Source organism: Canis lupus, chromosome 9 (genome assembly GCF_011100685.1).
Source record: "Canis lupus familiaris isolate Mischka breed German Shepherd chromosome 9, alternate assembly UU_Cfam_GSD_1.0, whole genome shotgun sequence".
NCBI classification, from domain to species: Eukaryota; Metazoa; Chordata; class Mammalia; order Carnivora; family Canidae; genus Canis; species Canis lupus.
In genome coordinates, this window is record NC_049230.1 from 51,983,511 (window position 1) to 52,002,121 (window position 18,611).

The following is an 18,611-nucleotide window of genomic DNA, read 5'->3' on the forward strand; positions in this document are numbered from 1 at the left end:
GCCCCCGCCGTCCGCTCAGTCCCCGGGGACGGGTCCTGCGGTGAGGGTGAGGCCGTCGCTGGGCGCCAGTGCTCGCCAGCGCCCGCCCCCGTCAGTCGACCGGTCGGCAGCCGCCCTCCGAGCAGAGGCCGCTGGAGGCACCGCGCCGTCGGGGTCAGCGGTAGGCGGCGGCCTTCACCGGACTTCGTGTATCCTTTTTCTGTAACGCGAGGGGTCTCATCTACCCCCACCTCAAAGTAGGCGTGGATTGAATATTCTATCTTAGGTATTTAGAAATCAAAAAGCGGAAAAAAATTCTCGATTCGGAACACACCGTGCGGAAGCACCTGAGGCGTCGAAAAGAGAAGAAAAGTCACGGAACGGAAAAGACAGGAGGGTACGCGCCGGAGTCGCCGCGGGGAGGCCACATCCGGGTGCGACCCTTGCCCGGAGGAGGTCCTGGGCGGGGCCGCGCTCAGCGCTCGGCGGCCCACGCCCCTCCCGTCCCCCCTCCACGGGCGCTCCCGATTGGCCGAGCCCGGCATCCCGGAAGTGACGTCGCACCCCGGCCTCCCGGCGGAGTCGGGGCGCCTCTCTTCCCACGTCCCGCCCCTCGTCGCACCAAAACAAGAAAGCGGCGGCCGGGGCGGGGCCTGCGCTTGGCGGACGCGGCGCGCCGGAGGTGGGGGGCGGGGCCTCCGCGCGCGGCGCCGCCGGGTTGGGTGGCCGGGTGGGGACGGAGGCTCCGGGGCGCTGTGCCGCACATCCGCCCTCGGCCGGCTGTTGAGCCGAGACATGGAGGTGGGCTAGCCGCCGACGCGAGGCCGAGCGGGGTGAGGAGAGCGGCGAGCTCGAGGCTGCGGGCCCGGCGGCCCTGAGCGCTCGCGCGGCTGGTGCGCGCGGGGCCGCGTGGAGTAACCGCCGCGGCGCGTGAGGCCCGGGCGGCGGGTGGGGGAGGGGCGGCGCGAGCGGGGCCGCTTCCTCAGCGGGGCCGCGGCCGGCGGCGGGAGCAGCCCGCGGGGCCGCCTGCAGCCGGGTCCCGGGACCCCCGGACCCCCGGACCCCCGCCCCTCCCTCGCCGTCGTCTCCCCCGCGGCCTCGTGCCAGCTGCCGTCGGTCTGGCCACTGCGTAGTTTGTTTGAGGATGAGTCGGGGGCTCTCCGGAGACCGCGTCGGTCCTCGCGCCCCGGGGTCCTGCTCCCCGTTTCGGAGAGAGTGCTGGTCCCGGTGGCGCCCCCCTTCGCCCTGAAGGTCCCGGGGCTGGAGGGGGCGGAGGGCGCGGTTGCCCGACGCTCGCCGACCGGGGGTGTGGGCGAGGTGCCGGGCCGTAGCCGTCCGTGCGCGGGGACCCCTTGCCCGGGCCGGGCCCGCGGGCGGGCGGGCGGATTGGCAGCATCTGCCTCCACTCTGTAGGGTTAACGAGAATGACGCTCACATGTTGTAGCGAAGCCACTTCGTCAGTTTCGTTTTGTTTTCTCTCTTATTTCAGAAATGTTATTTTGGGGCCAGACTCTGGGTATATAGGAGTGCAAATTCTCACCCGTTCACAGATAAGCCTAGGAGTCTCGACTGAGAGGATCACTTCTCTGTAGGCCATTAGCCCAGGTAATTATTTTCTAAAGAAACATTTAAGACGTTTTTCTGTCGCTGAATGTGTGTCAAGCACTGGAGTAAAACTACACAGAACGGATCGCTGCCCCGATGGACTCAGGGTGGGTGGGGATGGAGCAAGTAGGCGGTGGGGGTGGGGACGCAAACCAGCCACAGAGGCACGGGCAGGGTCCTCACGGGCGGAAGGGGGGGTGGGGACGCCCAGGGACGCTCTGCACACCGTAGCTCTCAGAGCTCTGTCAGAACCACCGGGACGTCGTTTTAAAATAGGAACCTGGATTTTATGTCTCCTCTCCTTAAGCTCCTTTGCTAACTCCGGTGTGCATTTAGGGTTAAAAACGAGGCAGGGGGACACAGGGCAGATTCGGTTCTCAAGGCAGGAAGGAGCTTCTGTAAAGGGAGGGAAATGCCAAACACTATGAAGCATTTTAGGAAGAGCAAGTGAGGGAGGATGGCAGGAAATGCTGAAGCTGGTTAGGGAGGGCCTTCTGTGAGGAGGTCAAAAATCTGAATTTTATTCTCAAGCTGTGAGAATTGAAAGCTTACTTTTCGCTTTACCCTTCAGCATTTTGGAGGGAGAATTCATTGGTGATGGATGAAACAAGAGCCAGAGACATTATTTAGGCTTCTGTAACGCACACAAATAGTGGAAATGTATTCTACTAAGACGGTGGCAGCGTCACTGAGAGTGAAGTACAGATGTAATCAAGGGGATAGACTTGATGGAATTTATCAGTGTGGGGGCTCAGGGTAGAGACTGTACATGGGTAATTACCAGGTTACTGATTTGAAAACTGTAGAGATAGTGATGTCATGAATATAGGGCACACAGGGCAGGTTAACAGATACAAGGGAGGGGTTTTATTCTGTTTTTGTCTTTGAGGTGCCTGTGAGGTGACTAGAAGTTAACTTCGTGCAGCTGGATATTGAACGTATCTGAGAGGCTAGGCTATGCTTCAAAAGAGGCAAGTAATAAACGTCTGGGATTTGGTAATAGATTGTTAGGGACTTGGACTGCTTATTTCAACATGCAGTGAAATGTAAAGGTGGAAGCCAGACTGCCAGGGAGCTGAGGAAGTGAATCGAGATTACTTTTTTTCAAGAAGTTTAGCTGAGAAAGGTAGAGGGAAGTGATTGCCGGCTAATAGTGAGAAATGGCCCCAGGGCACGTTGGTCCTACTTCTGGCAAAGTGTCCTATTTTATTGACACATTGGCTCCCTTTTTGATGCTCACGGTGTGGCTCTTCTGTAGTTTGAGGGTTCCCTGGGCACTGCCATCTATGGCTTAGTAATGGTTCCAAGCAGTTGAAATCTGAAATGAACAAAACTGACTTTCAGAAGAACTAAGTTGTGCAAAAACTTACATGCTTTGTGGTCATCTACCTGCAGTTTTCCCTTAAAAATAAAAATTTACATTATGTGCCTCATTTAGATTTTTTTGGGCTCACCTATCAGGCCAATGATGATTTTAGATTTAGGGATATAACCACCCATTTTTATGGCCTTTTGAGAGGAATCATGGAAACTTTTTTCTGCTGTTGACCTGCTCTATCCTACATTTTGGGGTATGGGAGAAGGCTAGCTCTTTGAGTGAAATAAAAAGACTCCTTAATTTTCTTAATGGAAAGTTTTTTTGGCTAAGTGTTAATTTTATTTTGTTTTGTTTTTAAATGATTTTATTTACTTATTCATGAGAGACACAGAGAGAAACAGGCAGAGGGAGAAGCAGGCTCCATGCAGGGAGCCCGATGTGGGACTTGATCCCCATACTTCGGGGTCATGCCCTGAGGAGAAGGCAGATAGTCGATCGCTGAGCCACCCAGGCGTCCCCAATTTTTTCAGTTTTGATTGACTGCACAAATCCTGCTTGATACAACAACCATTGAGAAGTCTCCAAGGAGTTTCACTTTCTGTTTTTAGATCTTCTAAGTTCACTCCCCACTTTGAATTAGATCACCAGAAAAAAACAGCCTCTGCAGACTTTTAACTTCTAATATTGTGATATTGGTCTTTTAATGTAAGAAACTCTTTCTTTGAATAATTTTATATTATTCAAAACCATAATACCCATTTTGCTATTTGGTGTTCCCTAGTTGGCTGTACACTTGCCACAGGGTAGGCATTAGTAGAAAAAAATTGAATTAGAATTAGTATCAGGAAGGAGTAGGATTCTCCAGCTGAACTAGCCTACTTCTTAAAAATTTTTCAAGTGAGCAGTGTCTACCTCACGTTATTTTTGTTCCTGCATTTCGGGAAGCTCCTCATTTAGGACTTAGTGAAATAGTCTTTTTTTTTTTTTTAACTTTTTATTTATTTATGATAGTCTCACACACAGAGAAAGAGAGGCAGAGACAGGCAGAGGGAGAAGCAGGCTCCATGCACCGGGAGCCCGACGTGGGATTCGATACCGGGTCTCCAGGATCGCGCCCTGGGCCAAAGGCAGGCGCCAAACCGCTGCGCCACCCAGGGATCCCCGTGAAATAGTCTTCTAAATGAGTTTTGATTTGTCCTTTTTAATGTCCTTTTCTGTATGTTTTCTAAATGTCCCTTTTTGTTTGTCCTCTTCAGCTTTAATGTTGAAAGCCACCCTGAGTTCTTTTAAGAACTTAGCATGAGAAAAGCATACAATTAGTACTTAATAAATTTAAAAACCTCACATGACAGATGCATGTATTTGATTTTACTGAACGCATTTTTACATGATTCTTTAATCGATAAAAAAACATAATTAAAAAAAAAATCCGCTTCTTTTAGGAACTGGCATTATGCCAAAAAAGCCTCAGCAGTGAAATAAAATTTCTATCAAGATGTCATTAATTTTCCATTAGCAGAGATTTTTGTACTCTTGAGCTTCAGGATAATGCATTTATTTGACAACATCACACTGCTGTGTTTCTGTACCCAAATATTCAATGACTTGGTCATGTTTCTTACTTAACCTTTTAGTGTCTTTTCTCCCTCCCTGAAAGGAAATTTTTTAGACCTTTTTTCCTATGAATTTCCCATGAATTTTTTTTCTTTTTTTTTCTTCCCCATGAATTTTAAACCACCAATACATTATATATCTCTTTAGGTACTTTATGCATATCTGTGCCTTCACATAAAGAGAGGTAGGACTGTTTTGTGTCCCACTAACCAGTTTTTGTCTCCTTGAGGATGATGTCACCACTGATGACAAATGCCTGGGTTAGGTCCATCCAGTTATGAAATGGCCTTATTGTTGGTGGACACTTGGGTTTCTGACTTGTTTCCCATTAATTAGGCTGATATTTTACATTTGTTGGATAGTTAATTTGAGGTTAAATTTCTGTAGATCAGGCTTGTTGGATATTTTCCTGGCCTGATTCCAATAAATCATTTTCGTAGGAAAGAACACTTGCTTCATTCCTCATAGGTGGCGTTTTCTTCCTTGTTGCAGACCGGCTCTTAGTTGTATAGGTAAGGGTCACTTTGGCTTTGTCCGATGTTTTCCTCGAGCATGGACTGGACATACGGGTTTTGGAGAAGCATCTCACAAGGTTGAAGTTCCTTCCTCAGTACATTATGTGAGAGGTTATCAACTCTGGGGTTGTGAGCCTTGATTACTTGGTTAATTAGTTTGTATTTGCCAGATGTCTCCACTGTAATGTTACAGTATCCCCCTTTTCCATACTCCATTTTTTGACAGTGAGTCACCAAGTCCACCCACACTCAAGATGTACCTCTTGGAAGAGAGAGTATCTATATGTATTACTTGGAATTCTTCTGTAAGGAAGGTTGCTCTCCCACCTTTATTTATTCATTCATTTATATTGGAATGGATTCATGTGTATCTATACTGTGCGGTATAATCCACAATTACATTGTTCGATTTTGTTGATCAGATTGTTTCAGTTTTGGTCATCCAGAGCTCTTTCAGGTTGACTTCTATGTTCCTTTGACATGCCCACATCCTTTTGTATTTTGATTACTTTATGATACTTCGAGGCTCACCTTGTATTTTTGTTTAGCCATTATACACTGCTTACTAATTGCGAGCTTTGTATTTACTTTTATATGCATTTACTTAGGGATAAAAAGATTGCATCTTTTTTTATTACAGCTCATTATTACAGCTCATCTTTGGATTTTGCCTTCCATCCTGTTTGCTAATCCACTCTGTCATGCTGTCTGTAGTTCTCATAAACCTGCCTCATTCGTGTATCTTTACTCAAATCTTTTGACACATTTGGTTCTTGGGATTTCCTCATTTCCTGGTACCTTCCTGTTACTTTGCTCTTTTTGACACTGCTAAGGTTTGGAAAATTACTTTATCTTAACCCTTTCACATGAGTTTGGTGGAGGCTCTGGTGGTATACAAACAAAAAATTGGAGACAGTCAAAAATTCTAAGTAACAAACTTAGTAGCAATAGATGATTAACATTTGTAGCTGTTATAGTTTACAATGGGTTATGGGCAGCAGTTCATACACATATGTGCAGATTCTTGTATCCATACTTTTTAAACCAGAGAAAGTTCCCTGAGTTTTTGTTACTGGTATGAATTAATACTTAAAGGTTTTTACTTTTTCACGGGTTTCTGGAAAACATGTCTTCTAGGAATGTAAAGGTTCCCTGAACTTTTGACTTGACTCCAGTATATCACTAGAACACCGTAATCATTGATAAGTCTCTGTCTCTATAATTTTCCATCAATACTTCCCAGTTTTGAGCTTTATCTGTAGTACAATTATGTATTACATGATGTTTTTTACTAAGTGCTTTGCCTCATATTTTTTTTACATGTCAAAGGTAAAGTTTTTTTAAAAAGGGCTTAAATTTGAGTTTAGTCAGTCATTGATAAGCTGGCAGAACATTCTGGATATGGTGGAGTCACATGCTTAGTTGGAGACAACAGTCACACAGAAGAGGCCTGAAGTATTTTTTTTTTTTTTAGTCTTTAGATGTTGTCTTTTCTGGATGCAGGTGCAGAATGAGCACATGTTGTTGGTGTACGCCAGGTGGCATTTCCACCGTTGACTTCCTGCAGCGGTATGCATCCAAGATCTACTCCAGTGAGTTTCAAACAGCTGATGAAGACCTCTGCTACTGCTTAGAGTGTGTGACTGAATACCACAAAGCAAGGGATGAGCTGCCATTCTTGCATGAGGTAATTTACATTTGATGGACAGTACTTTTCAGAGCTTGGTAATGATGAAGAGAAAAAACTGTGAACTCTTTTGGAAGCATTCAGGAAACAAGATTGACAGATGGAATTGAATTGAAACCTAAAGCAGAATTTTAGGATCACTCGCTTTTAGTCATTGTGCTATAAAGCAATTTTATGACTTGATGTATGGAGTCTTTTTAGTTTATGTTTTTAAGTCTGTATATTTGACAGTGTTGCATTCATGTGTCTAAATGGCTTGGGTTGTTTTTTTATTGGTTGATTCTTTTTTCTCTTTTCATTTTTTAACGGGTAAATGGTATAAACTTCTAAGGGCAAGTATATTTGCTGGTCATAGTGACCAGAGTGAAACAAATTTAAAAATGTGGCTTTGAATATTTGTTTTATTACATGAAAAACACAATCAGACTGTAGAGATACGTACAGATATATAGGTAGGAGGAGAGGTTAATTATGAATCTATTGAGAAATTTTTTGTATTTACAGTTTCCTAGTTACTAAAGCTAACCAGTATCTTTATGCTGACGCTAATTTTTAAGGTGGGTACCTGTGGCTAGTCCATGGAAGTGAAGACAGAGAAGCTCCAACTTCTCATCCCCTCCTACCTTTTTGTGGGGAGTGGATGGTGGAGCTCATCGCAGGACTTGAACTCATGACCCTGAGATTAAGACCCGTGATCAAGAGTTCGATGCTTAACCAGTTGAGGCACCAGGTGCCCTATCATTCCCTTTTTAATAGTTGATAAGGGATGTTGAGATACTTATAGCAAAACTCTGCAAGAGCAGTGTTTACACACCTCATGCTGCATGTAGTCATGTATCATAAGAGTGGCCTTGTTTTAGTGACTGTTTCTTCAGATAAATCTAATGTGATATCTACTGCTTCTTTAAACTGTATTTTTGTACTCAGAAAGGTTTCTAAAAAGATCATGACATCCAGTATTTTGTTGATAGTAAGATATAAAACATGCAACTGATTTTTCTTTTTCTGTAGGTTTTATGGGAATTAGAAACCTTACGTCTCATAAATCACTTTGAAAAATCCATGAAGGCAGAAATTGGAGACGATGATGAATTGTATATAGTAGACAATAATGGAGAGGCACAGCTGTTTGACTTTACTGGCCAAGACTTTGAAAATAAGCTTCGAGTTCCTCTTCTTGAAATACTGAAATATCCTTATCTGCTTTTACATGAGCGTGTTAGTGAGTATCATGGGTGTTAAACAAGTTTTATTAGTCTTTTTTTTTTTTTTTAATATTTCACCTGTTTATTCATGAGAGACACACACAGAGAGAGAGGCAGAGACACAGGCAGAAGGAGAAGCAGGCTTCATGCAGGGAGCCCAATGTGGGACTCGATCCCGAGACTCTAGGATCACGCCCTGGGCGGAAGGCAGGCCTTAAACCGCTGAGCCACCCAGGGAGCCCGTTTTATTAGTCTTATTTTAAGAATTGTAAGAAGTTTTATCTATATTGAAAATTTGCTTGTTAAAGTTTTAGGATATTAATTAGGATATTTAATAGTTTTTCCCAATATTTAGTATGGAAGTTTCAAACATACAGAAAAGTGAATGATATGGTGAATGCCATATATTCAGCACATAGATTCTATAGTTGCTAACATCTTGCCGTATTTTATCACACATTTATTTATCCTTCAGTTAATTTTCATTCTTGTAATTTGTCTGTAGCAGAGTTTTTCAACGTTGGCACTAATTGGTATTTTGGACTGGGCACTTGGTTGTGGGGGCTGTGCTGTCTGTTATAGGATGTTAGTGGTATCGCTGGCCTCTTCTCTACTAGGTGCCAGTAGCACTCTGCTCTTCCCCCCTACCTGGATTGTGACAACCAAACTGTCTCCACATATTGCCAGGTGTCCCTTGAGCATTGAGGGGGCAGGAGTGGAGAGAGGCAAAACCATCCATGGTTGAGAACTACAGGTCTGTAGTAATTTCCACTAATTACTGCAGTATGGCATATTACAGCTGCCTAGATTTGGGTCATTTATATTAGCATTTCTTAACATGAATCTCACAAAAGTAAAGACATTTTTGTGATCCTTTTTCCCCCCACAAATAGCAATACCTTTAAGTAATCTAGTATGTAGTCCGTATTCAGATGTTCCTCATAGTTGCAAAATGAGGTTTTTGGCAGGTTTGCCTAAATAAGAAACCAATCAGGGACCCATATATTACATGGGTTCATATTTTGTATATCTCTTTAAATCCAAAACCATCAACTTGTACACATTTTCTTTCTTTTTCCTTTCCTTTCCTTTCCTTTCCTTTCCTTTCCTTTCCTTTCCTTTCCTTTCCTTTCCTTTCCTTTCCTTTCCTTTCCTTTCCTTTCCTTTCCTTTCCTGATTTTATTTATTTATTCATAAGAGAGGCAGAGACACAGGAAGAAGGAGAAGCAGGCTCCCTGCAAGGAGCCCGATGTGAGACTTGATCCTGGACCCCAGGATCACGCCTTGAGCCAAAGGCAGACGCTCAACCACTGAGCCACCCAGGCGTTCCTTTTTTTCTTTTATTTGCCATAACCTTGACTTATTGAGACCATATAGTTACCCTGTAGGATAATGCACTTTCTGGATTTTTCAGATTGCTTCCTTGTGATGTTAATTTCTTTGTTCTTTGTATTTTCAGTAAACTGAAAAGATCTTAAAAGTCTTGGTTAGGTACGTCAATTGTTTCTAAATAAGTTCTAAATAATTAGGTTCTAAAATTCTAACAAGTCCGTTTCCAAGCATTTATTGATGGATACTGTATCCAAGAAAAATACAGGAATGATCATTTTTCACCAAACAAACACACCTATGTAGCCAGCACCCAAACAAACCATTAATAGGATCCAAGTGCTTCCTTCATGCTTTTCCAATCATTACCACTGTTCCCCAAAGCTGTCTTCTATCACTAACAATGCTCATAGAAGTTTGAGAAATTAAAGATAAGGTAAATGTAGGACATTTCTCAAAGATTAGTGTGAAGATTTCCGTAAAGCAACAGAAACAGAACAGTGCAAGCCTGGATAGACTTGTGAGATGGTGTTGAGTCCAGAAATGAACCAATCATATTTGGGAAGCTTGTTTGATGATGGTAGCTTTTCCAAGCATTGGAGAAAGTGGAGTAGTCAATAAATGAGGGTAGGACAAAATAGCCATTTTGGGGAAAAGCTCACTTTATCATGCTAATACCAAATAAAGCCCATGTGGATCAAAATGCAAAATACTAATGGACTAGACTTATAACCATACTTCTAAAAAGATACCCTTTGGATATAATTATGCCAAGTGTAAAAAAAAATGTGTATATCAGGAAAGAATAGTTCATAGGAGCACACTGTGATCAATTACGCTTAGCTTAGTCTTTCAGATAGGTAAATACTGTTATGCAATGGGCATTTTTAATGCCTCGTTTTTTTTAAAAAAAGAACTAGTTTATTTATAGAACAACCAAAGGAAAAAAGAGTCCCCAGATTTAGGGACTCTTGATAAGCTGATAATATTTATATCTTGTATCTACTGTCTTATATTTTCTATTTAGGTGAACTGTGTGTTGAAGCACTTTGTCGGATGGAACAAGCTAATTGCTCCTTTCAGGTTTTTGACAAACATCCAGGCATCTATCTGTTTTTGGTCCATCCCAATGAAATGGTGAGTATGAGTGGTAGGCAATGAAAGGACATAGGTTTTGCACATAGCTCGCTATAATAGAGAGTTTGGGGTATATTTTGTTTAAAATATTAAACTGTTAAGTGTATAATCATAGCTCTCAAAAGGTAAATGTTTCTGTGGACCAGCAATGGAGCAGAAACAGAAAGTGACCAGTGGTGGAAACCTGTAGGCCTAGGTGGCTGTAGGTAGCTGGGGATATAGTTTGTCAGGCTAATAGGAATTCAGTCAAGGCCTGTGCTCAACATGAAGGTGAGAGACTCCCCTGCCTGTGCAAGAAAGTTGCAGAAAGTATAGCCAGGAGCCCTCTGGGTCTGGCCTTGTACAGCTGTATAGAAGCAGGTCCAGCTGAGCACCCAGGACCTGGGCCCTGCACTCACGGGCTTCGAGACTGATTCTGCAGTGTCCCTTAAGTGACCATTGGTTGGGAGTTCTGAGCTGCTAGTGTTAGAGTGCTGAATGAAGTACTTGAGAGAGAAGAATTCAGATGTTGTTGGGAATATATAAAATTGATAGAATACTGTGATAAAGTTTATTAATTAAAAAAGAAACCCACTAAGATCAAGGAAAGTGAATTGATCAATAACTTGGACTAGGTAGTATCAGTGTGATAGGGTTGGCAGGCAAGAAGATGATGAAAGACGCGAAAGTATGCATGCTAGGTTTTCAACTGGCTAGGGCAAAAAAGCTAGATAGTGACTTATTTCAAATGATGGATTTATTTTTAAAATGCTTTAAAAGAAATTGCAAAAAAATAGTTCATACCTATAAACAGGTTTAAACATAACAATATTTAATGTAAGAAGGCTGAAGTTGTCAGTTAAAAGACAAGACTGGATTACAAAAGAAAATCCATATCTTTATTTCTAAGAAAAGCGCACCTAAAACATAGGGTACAAAAAGGTTGATGTAAGAGATGGGAAAACAATAGGCAAATACCTAAACAAAGCAGTGAAGCTATTGTAATATCAAATAAAACAGACATTTAGACAAGGATGGATAAGGTTACTTACTACATAGGAACAAAATTTAGAAAAAAAAAAAAAAAAAAAAGGAACAAAATTTAGTTCATCAAGGCCATATAGCATTTTTAAATAAGTAATATGCTAATTAAAATAGCCTCAAAAGACGCAGTTATTGGTAGAACTACAAGAAGGGATAGTAGATTCGTTATTATAAAAGATTTCCACGTCCTTTTTTTCAGTATTGAAATCAGTAGACAAAACAAAAACAAAAACAAAAAAACCCCAGCAAGAAAGGGAATATGCATATAGACTAGTTTACAAACATAGCTTAATAGATATATATGTGAGCTGGGCATCTAACCATTTTTTCAAATATACGTTGAACATGACAAAAGTGATCACATAGCCATGATAAATTTTTTTCTTTTTTTTTAAGATTTTATTTATTTATTCATAGAGACACACACACACAGAGAAAGAGAGAGGCAGAGATACAGGCAGAGGGAGAAGCAGGCTCCATGCAGGAACCCCAATGTGGGACTTAATCCCCAGACTCCAGGATCATGCCCTGAGCTCAAGGCAGGCACCAAACCGCTGAGCCACCCAGGGATCCCCAAGATAAATGTTTCAACACATTTCAAGGACTGCCATGATCTCTGATCATAACACAGTTTATATAGAAGTTAATGAAAAGATGAATGAGTTTCCACATTTTGAAATTAACACATACTAAAAAAGAAATCATCAAGACTTAAGAATATCTAGAACTGAATCATAATGAAGATGCTACGTAAAAAAAATTATAGGATGTAGCAGAAGAGGTGCTTTCAGGAAAATTTATATCTTTAATTATGGAAAAGAAGAAAGCTTCCAAATTAATAAGCTGATTATTCATAATAGATTATCCTGCTTTTATGTATGTACTCCAGAAAAAGAATACTCTTAAATTTTTTCTATGAAGCCATTATGATACTTATAATAAAAACAAAACACCTAACACATTAAGGGTAAATTATGGTCATTAATGTAGATACAAAAATCCTAAACAAAATACTAGAAAATTTGTAAAGAGAATTTCACCTTAGTAACAAGTTAAAAAATCCATATGTTAGATACAGAAAAACCATTTGATAAAATTCAATGCCCATTCAGATTAAAAATGCTTATCAGATCGGAACGGAAGGGAATTCTAAGATACCTGAAGAAAACATTATCCAAATTGACTTAACTTTTAGTGAATCATTCTTTTTGTTATTTTTTTTTATTTCTTATTTTTTAAAATAAAAGAGACACAGGCAGAGGGAGAAGTAGGCTCCCTAGAGGGAGCCCAATATGGGACTTGATCCCGGGATCAGAATCTGAGCCGAAGGGAGATAGTCAACCACTGAGCCACCCAGGCATCCCGTGAAGCATTCCCTTTAAAATCAAAAGTAAAAAAATTAAAATGAAAAATCAAATCAAATCAAAAGTAGACAAGGGTGTTCACTATCACTTTTTGTAGTGTTGGCTTTTTGTCGATGCAGTAAAAAAAAAAAAAAGAAAATGAAATTAAGAGGCATTAGAATTTGAAAGGAAGAAATAAAATCCTATAATTTGCAACAATAAGATCATTTACATAGGAAACCTTGAAGAATCTACAAATTTTGAGAAATAGGTGTTTATTTAATAAGGTAACTAGATAAAAGATTTTTTTTTTTAAGATTTTATTTATTTATTCATGAGAGTCACAGAAAGAGAGAGAGGCAGACACAGGCAGAGGGAGAAGCAGGCTCCATGCAGGGAGGCTGATATGGGACTCGATCCCAGGACTCCAGGATCACACCCTGGGCCAAAGGCTGATACCAAACTGCTGAGCCACCCAGGGATCCCCAAAAGATGTATTTATAGAAGTCAGTAGTCTTTCTCTACACAGTCAGCCAAAAATTAACAAAGATAAGTTTCCATTTATTATAGATTGACAAAAATATTAAATACCCAAGCATAAATCTAACAGATATAAAACTTCCACAGGAAAAATCACAGAACTTAATTAACAAATGAAAGGAAACCTATATAAGAAAGACCCTGTGTTCATGGATAAGAAGGTTTAGGGGGATCCCTGGATGGCTCAGTGGTTTAGCGCCTGCCTTTGGCCCAGGGCGCAATCCTGGAGTCCCGGAATCGAGTCCCAGGTCGGGCTCCTGGCATGGAGCCTGCTTCTCCCTCCTCCTGTGTCTCTGCCTCTCTCTCTCTCTCTCTGTCTATCATAAGTAAATAAATCTTAAAAAAAAAAAAAAAGGTTTAGTAACAAAGATCTGGTCATTTGCTCCAGATCTATAGATTCAGTGTTTTAAATAAATTACAGCAGAGTTCTTTTTTTTTTTTTTTTTTTTTTTTTTTTTTAACAGCAGAGTTCTTGATGTAATATATTAAGATGGTTCTAAAACATGTATATAGAAGAGGAAGGATCCAAAGTTGCCAAGTTGTTTCTGAAGACTAGGGAGACTTACTATGAAACTATGGTAATTGAGACCGTGTGATATTAGTGTACAGACAGACACTTTGGCCAGTGGAGTAGAATAAAGACTCAGATTCACTGATACTTAGATCTTTGGTATTTGATAGAGATGATACATAAGATCAATGGGAAAAAGGAGTGGAAATGGAAATATACAAAGATATCTCTATGGGGAGAATCATATATATACATTCACACACACAGACATACAGATAAACATTTTTTTAAAAGATTTTTGTTTATTTATTCATGAGACAGAGAGGCAGAGGGAGAAGGAGGCTCCTTGTAGGGAGTCCAATGTGGGACTCCATCCCAGACCCGGGATCACATCCTGAGCCAAAGGCAGATGCTTTACTGCTGAGCTACCCAGGCGTCCCGAGAATCATATATTTGAATCATATACTTAAATCATCATGTATTTAAAAACTCTAAATGGATTAAATGGCAAAAATAAAATGGCAAAAGTCTTGGCAGAAAATACACATATATGTCATTTAGATCTTAGGGCGAGATCATTGGTAATGAAAGGAAGGTTGATAAATGTAACTATATCAAAATTAAGAACTTTTATCAAAGACATCTTAAAGTGAAAAGACAAGTTAAAAATTGGGAGAAGCTATAAATAACACCAAAACCCCAGAAAGAAAAATGGAAGAAGACCTGAACAGGCATTTTCCTGGAAGAGAAAGCACCTGTGGCCAATAGACATATGAAGGAAAATTTGACATTAATAACAAGGAAATAGTAAAACCACAGTGAATATTCTGTGGTATGTGCGAGTTTGATGCTACTAGTATTAGGATGTGGATCTGTAGGACCTCGTTATTGCTGGTAGAAGTGTAAATCAGGGCAACCACTTTGGAGAGTAGTTTAGCTTCATCTAAATTTGAATATTCATATGTCCTGCGATGCAGTAGTCTCATAACTGAGTGTATATGTAAGAGAGAGATACTCTTGAACATTTGTAACAGGAGGCATATATAAGACATTTCATAGCACACTACTCAGAATTCACAAAACTTTCAAACAGCTGGGATGCCTGGTGGTGGAGGATCCATGAGTAAACTGAAATACCTTAACACAGAATGTCATGTAGCAATCTAAACAAACCATCAACTTGAAACAATAGGTGAATCCTGGTAACATAATATTAAGGGAAATAAAGTCTCTAAAGATTTCATATAGGAGGAAACCCTTTTTATAAAGTTAAAAATAAAACATTTATTTAGGAATATAGCTAGATGCCATAACTATTTCAGAAAACAAGCAAGGAGGATGAGGAACATGTTATTCGAGATGACGGTTACCTCAGGTTGGAAGGGGCAGGAAGATAGGGGGATGGGCCCCATATAATTAGATGCGTGTTATGGTAAATAGGGCCTTAGTTTTGTATTGGATGATGAGTTTATGGATGCATGTTGGATTAGTAATAAAATTTAAACGTGGGCTATGATGCATAGACCAAAGATGAAAGTGTCATAAATGAAAGATTATAGTCTTAATTTTGAGGTCTTCTTCCCTAACCCTCATCCAAAAAAGATGTCAGCAAAAGACTTCAATTTCTGGCAGTCTATTGTCTCTGTAAATTGAAAAATATTGCTCCTTCAGAACCCTTATATATGCCAGATAAAATATGACAGGTTTTATATGCTTGTCCAAGAAGGCAAGAGTGTAATGGACAGGGAACTGGAACCCAGAATAGAGGTGGACAGTGAAGCCACAGCCACCCAGAGAGGCATTAGCCAAAGTTGGTAAAACCTAAAAGTGTGGGTTTAACAGATGTATAGTGTGGCATTGGGATAGGGAGCTAGAGGCTCTACCATAAAACAGACTTTTGATGAGCCACACCTTCAGTCAAAAGGATAGTGGAAAATAATTCCGGGTGACAGAAATATGCCTGTCTCTGAAATCCGGGTGGGGAAAAAAAGGCTTCCATGAAAATTTTTAACCAAAGCCCTCTCTTCATAAGAGAAGTTCCTGTTTGCATGATACTTGCAGAAACCATTAGCAGCTCTTTCCAGAGAGACACATCATCAGCTGAGTCCTTGCCAGTTTCCCACGGATATATCCCAACTAATGGTGCCAAAATTAAAACAACAAAACTACTGTGCATGAGTGGTAATAAAAATAAGCAAGTGTACCCAAAGAATTCCTTTATTAGAATGAGCAGATACAGAATATCAAGTGCTTCAATAGGAGAGAGACTTAAAACCCATTATCAAAAGATCCAGGAGTATTTTTTAAGGATTAATTAAAATATGTAAAAATGAAACCAATTAAACACTTGGATTGAGTGGCTAGTTAAGTGTGGCTGAAGAGAGAATTCATGAATTTGGAAGGGTGAATAGGTTACTTAGCCAACGGACAAAGGGGTAGAGGGGGGAAAGCTGAAAAGGGCAGGATACAGTGGGAAGGTCTAATCTAGTTCACTCTGTTGGGAACAATATAGAGGCGATAGTGGTGTGTTACAAAGCCAGTGAAAGACTAATAAGCCTGCACAGAGATCCTGAGGTGGAAAGATAAAAGAAAAACCCACACCAACTCACACTATAGTAATACTTGAGGACACTGAAGACAGGGAAGTCTTAAAGGAGCCAGAGAAAAGATTGCCTACAGGTGAGCTACAGTTAGCTTCTCAGTACAAGAGTAAAGCTAGAATGATAGTGGAGACTGTATCTTCCCTGTGCCGAAGAATGGTAGCTGTCGGATCTGGAACCAAGTGCACAAGAGAGAAGGGGAAATAAAGACCTTTCAAACTAGCTGGGGTGCTTTGCCACCAGCAGTCTCTGTGCAGAGTTAATGTCAAGCCTTTTCACGTCATTTGGACAATCCCAAGAATTCCATGACATGCCGCTTGTTTGGTTATGGGTTTTTCATGACAGTAAATATTTAGGTCCACTGTATTTCGGATGCACTATTGCATAGTTTCTGGATGCCAGCTCATTTTAAACCTTAGAGCAACTCTAAGGCAGGTCATGCCCACATCTCATAGATGAGGAAACCAAATCAGACTTGTCTAGTCACACAGGCTTGTGTGTGGTGGTCTGGGTGTATAGATGGGCAGCTGAACTCCAGAACTACTAGCTTTGGTTTTGTAACTGTTTGGAAATACCCTCACACTTTGAGAAAATGGTCAGAAAATAAAAACAGTAGAAAATATTATGTTTAATCTTAGGCCATAATCACTAATTGTTAGTGTTTCACTCCATTCAGTTTATCATTTGCTTTCAAGTTATACAGCTTTTTTTCCTGAACCATTTGTGTTTTTTTTAAAGATTTATTCATGAGAGACACAGAGAGAGGCAGAGACATAAGCAGAGGGAAAAGCAGGCTCTCGCAGGAGAGCATCCCTTTCCTGAACCATTTGAAAGTTGCTTGCATCCATCAGTGTGCTTTACCCCTAAATACATGCTGTGTATATCTGAAGAAGAGGCGCTTTTCTTTCTGTAACTACAGTGTTGTTACAAGCTTCAGGGAATTGAACACTGATCTAGTAATGTCCATCTTCATTTGTACTTTGTGCCCTAGCATTCTTCGTAGCTCTGGTGTCCAGTCCAGGATCAGCTTTTATACTGGACCGTTTCTTCAGCCTTTGTCTTTGATGACATTTCTAAAGAGCATAGTCATCCCTGCCCCCACCCCTTTTAAAAAATAGAATGCTCCTCATTTTGGGGTTGACTAATATTTCCTTGTCTTTAGAGTCAGGTTATGCATTCCCAATTGGGATATTCCATAAAAGTGATACTAGGTCCTTCTCAGAGTTGTCCTATATAGGTGCATGCCGTATCATTTGCCCATTGTGGTTACGTTAATTTTGATCAGCTAGTCAAGATGTTGTCATGTTTCTTCACTGTGTAATCTCTTTTTCTTAGATACTGGAGATCACAGAACTGTCCTCCTCATCATAGTTTTCTCCTAAATTTAGTGTTACTAAATTTATGCTTTTGCCTGAACCAGTTTTTCTAAGATTGTAAAATAATTTTCCAGTCCCAGCACTCTACCCCTTTGCCAGTTAGCACTTGACATTGATTTTACTATAATCAAGAGCTTTTTGCCTTTTTCTCATTTATTTACCTATTTATTACAGTGTAGACTCATGAATTCCTTTGTATTTTTCCAAAAGCTTAAAATTCATTACTTACGATCATATCTATTAGCTCTATGTTTTTCAAACTTTTTTGACTGTAATCTATAATAAAAAATGTTTTTCTTTGGGTATGCATGTAAATATGCATATGTAATGCAAACATTTCCTAGAATAATTCTCCATGCAGGATGCATGCTGAAATTTATCTGTATTTTCTTTATTTGATTAATTTATTTTTTGTTTTCTTTATTTAGTTTTAAAAGATAGGTTATGATAACTAAATTTAATCCATAGCCCACAAGAAGGTTTTATAAGATTAATTACTATCGAGAGAGTATGCATGCACACGCATGGGGCTGGAGGGAGCAGAGGGAGAGGAATAGAGATTTTTTTTTAAGATTTTATTTATTCATGAGAGACAGAGAGAGAGAGGCAGAGTCACAGGCAGAGGGAGAAGCAGGCTCCATGCAGGAAGCCCGACATGGGACTTGATCTTGGATCTCCAGGATCAGGCCCTGGGCTCAAGGCGGCACTAAACCTCTGAGCCACTCAGGCTGCCCAGGAAGAGAGAATCTTTTTTTTTTTTTTTTTAATTTTTATTTATATATTCATGAGAGACACAGAGACAGAGACACAGGCAGAGGGAGAAGCAGGC

The 18,611-nt window shown here is 40.7% G+C and overlaps 1 protein-coding gene across 12 annotated transcripts in view; it reads left to right on the top strand.

Moving 5' to 3' along the window:
* Nucleotides 1-207: 207 nt before the first annotated feature.
* Nucleotides 208-18,611, top strand: part of SETX (senataxin) — an 80,625-nt gene continuing 62,221 nt past the window's right edge. For 7 of the 12 annotated variants that reach the window (XR_005364869.1, XR_005364868.1, XM_038548937.1 and 4 more), the window contains exons 1-6: nucleotides 683-812; nucleotides 1,469-1,584; nucleotides 2,474-2,555; nucleotides 6,535-6,718; nucleotides 7,730-7,940; nucleotides 10,280-10,389. Coding sequence is in view for 10 of the 12 variants with exons in the window: in XM_038548937.1 (XP_038404865.1) it covers nucleotides 2,542-2,555; nucleotides 6,535-6,718; nucleotides 7,730-7,940; nucleotides 10,280-10,389 (519 nt within the window). In the remaining 2 variants the exon portion in view is untranslated. Of the gene's footprint in view, nucleotides 377-682; nucleotides 813-1,468; nucleotides 1,585-2,473; nucleotides 2,556-6,534; nucleotides 6,719-7,729; nucleotides 7,941-10,279; nucleotides 10,390-18,611 lie in introns of those variants that run through there. The other 5 variants (XM_038548938.1, XM_038548939.1, XM_038548941.1 and 2 more) reach the window with 5 other exon arrangements.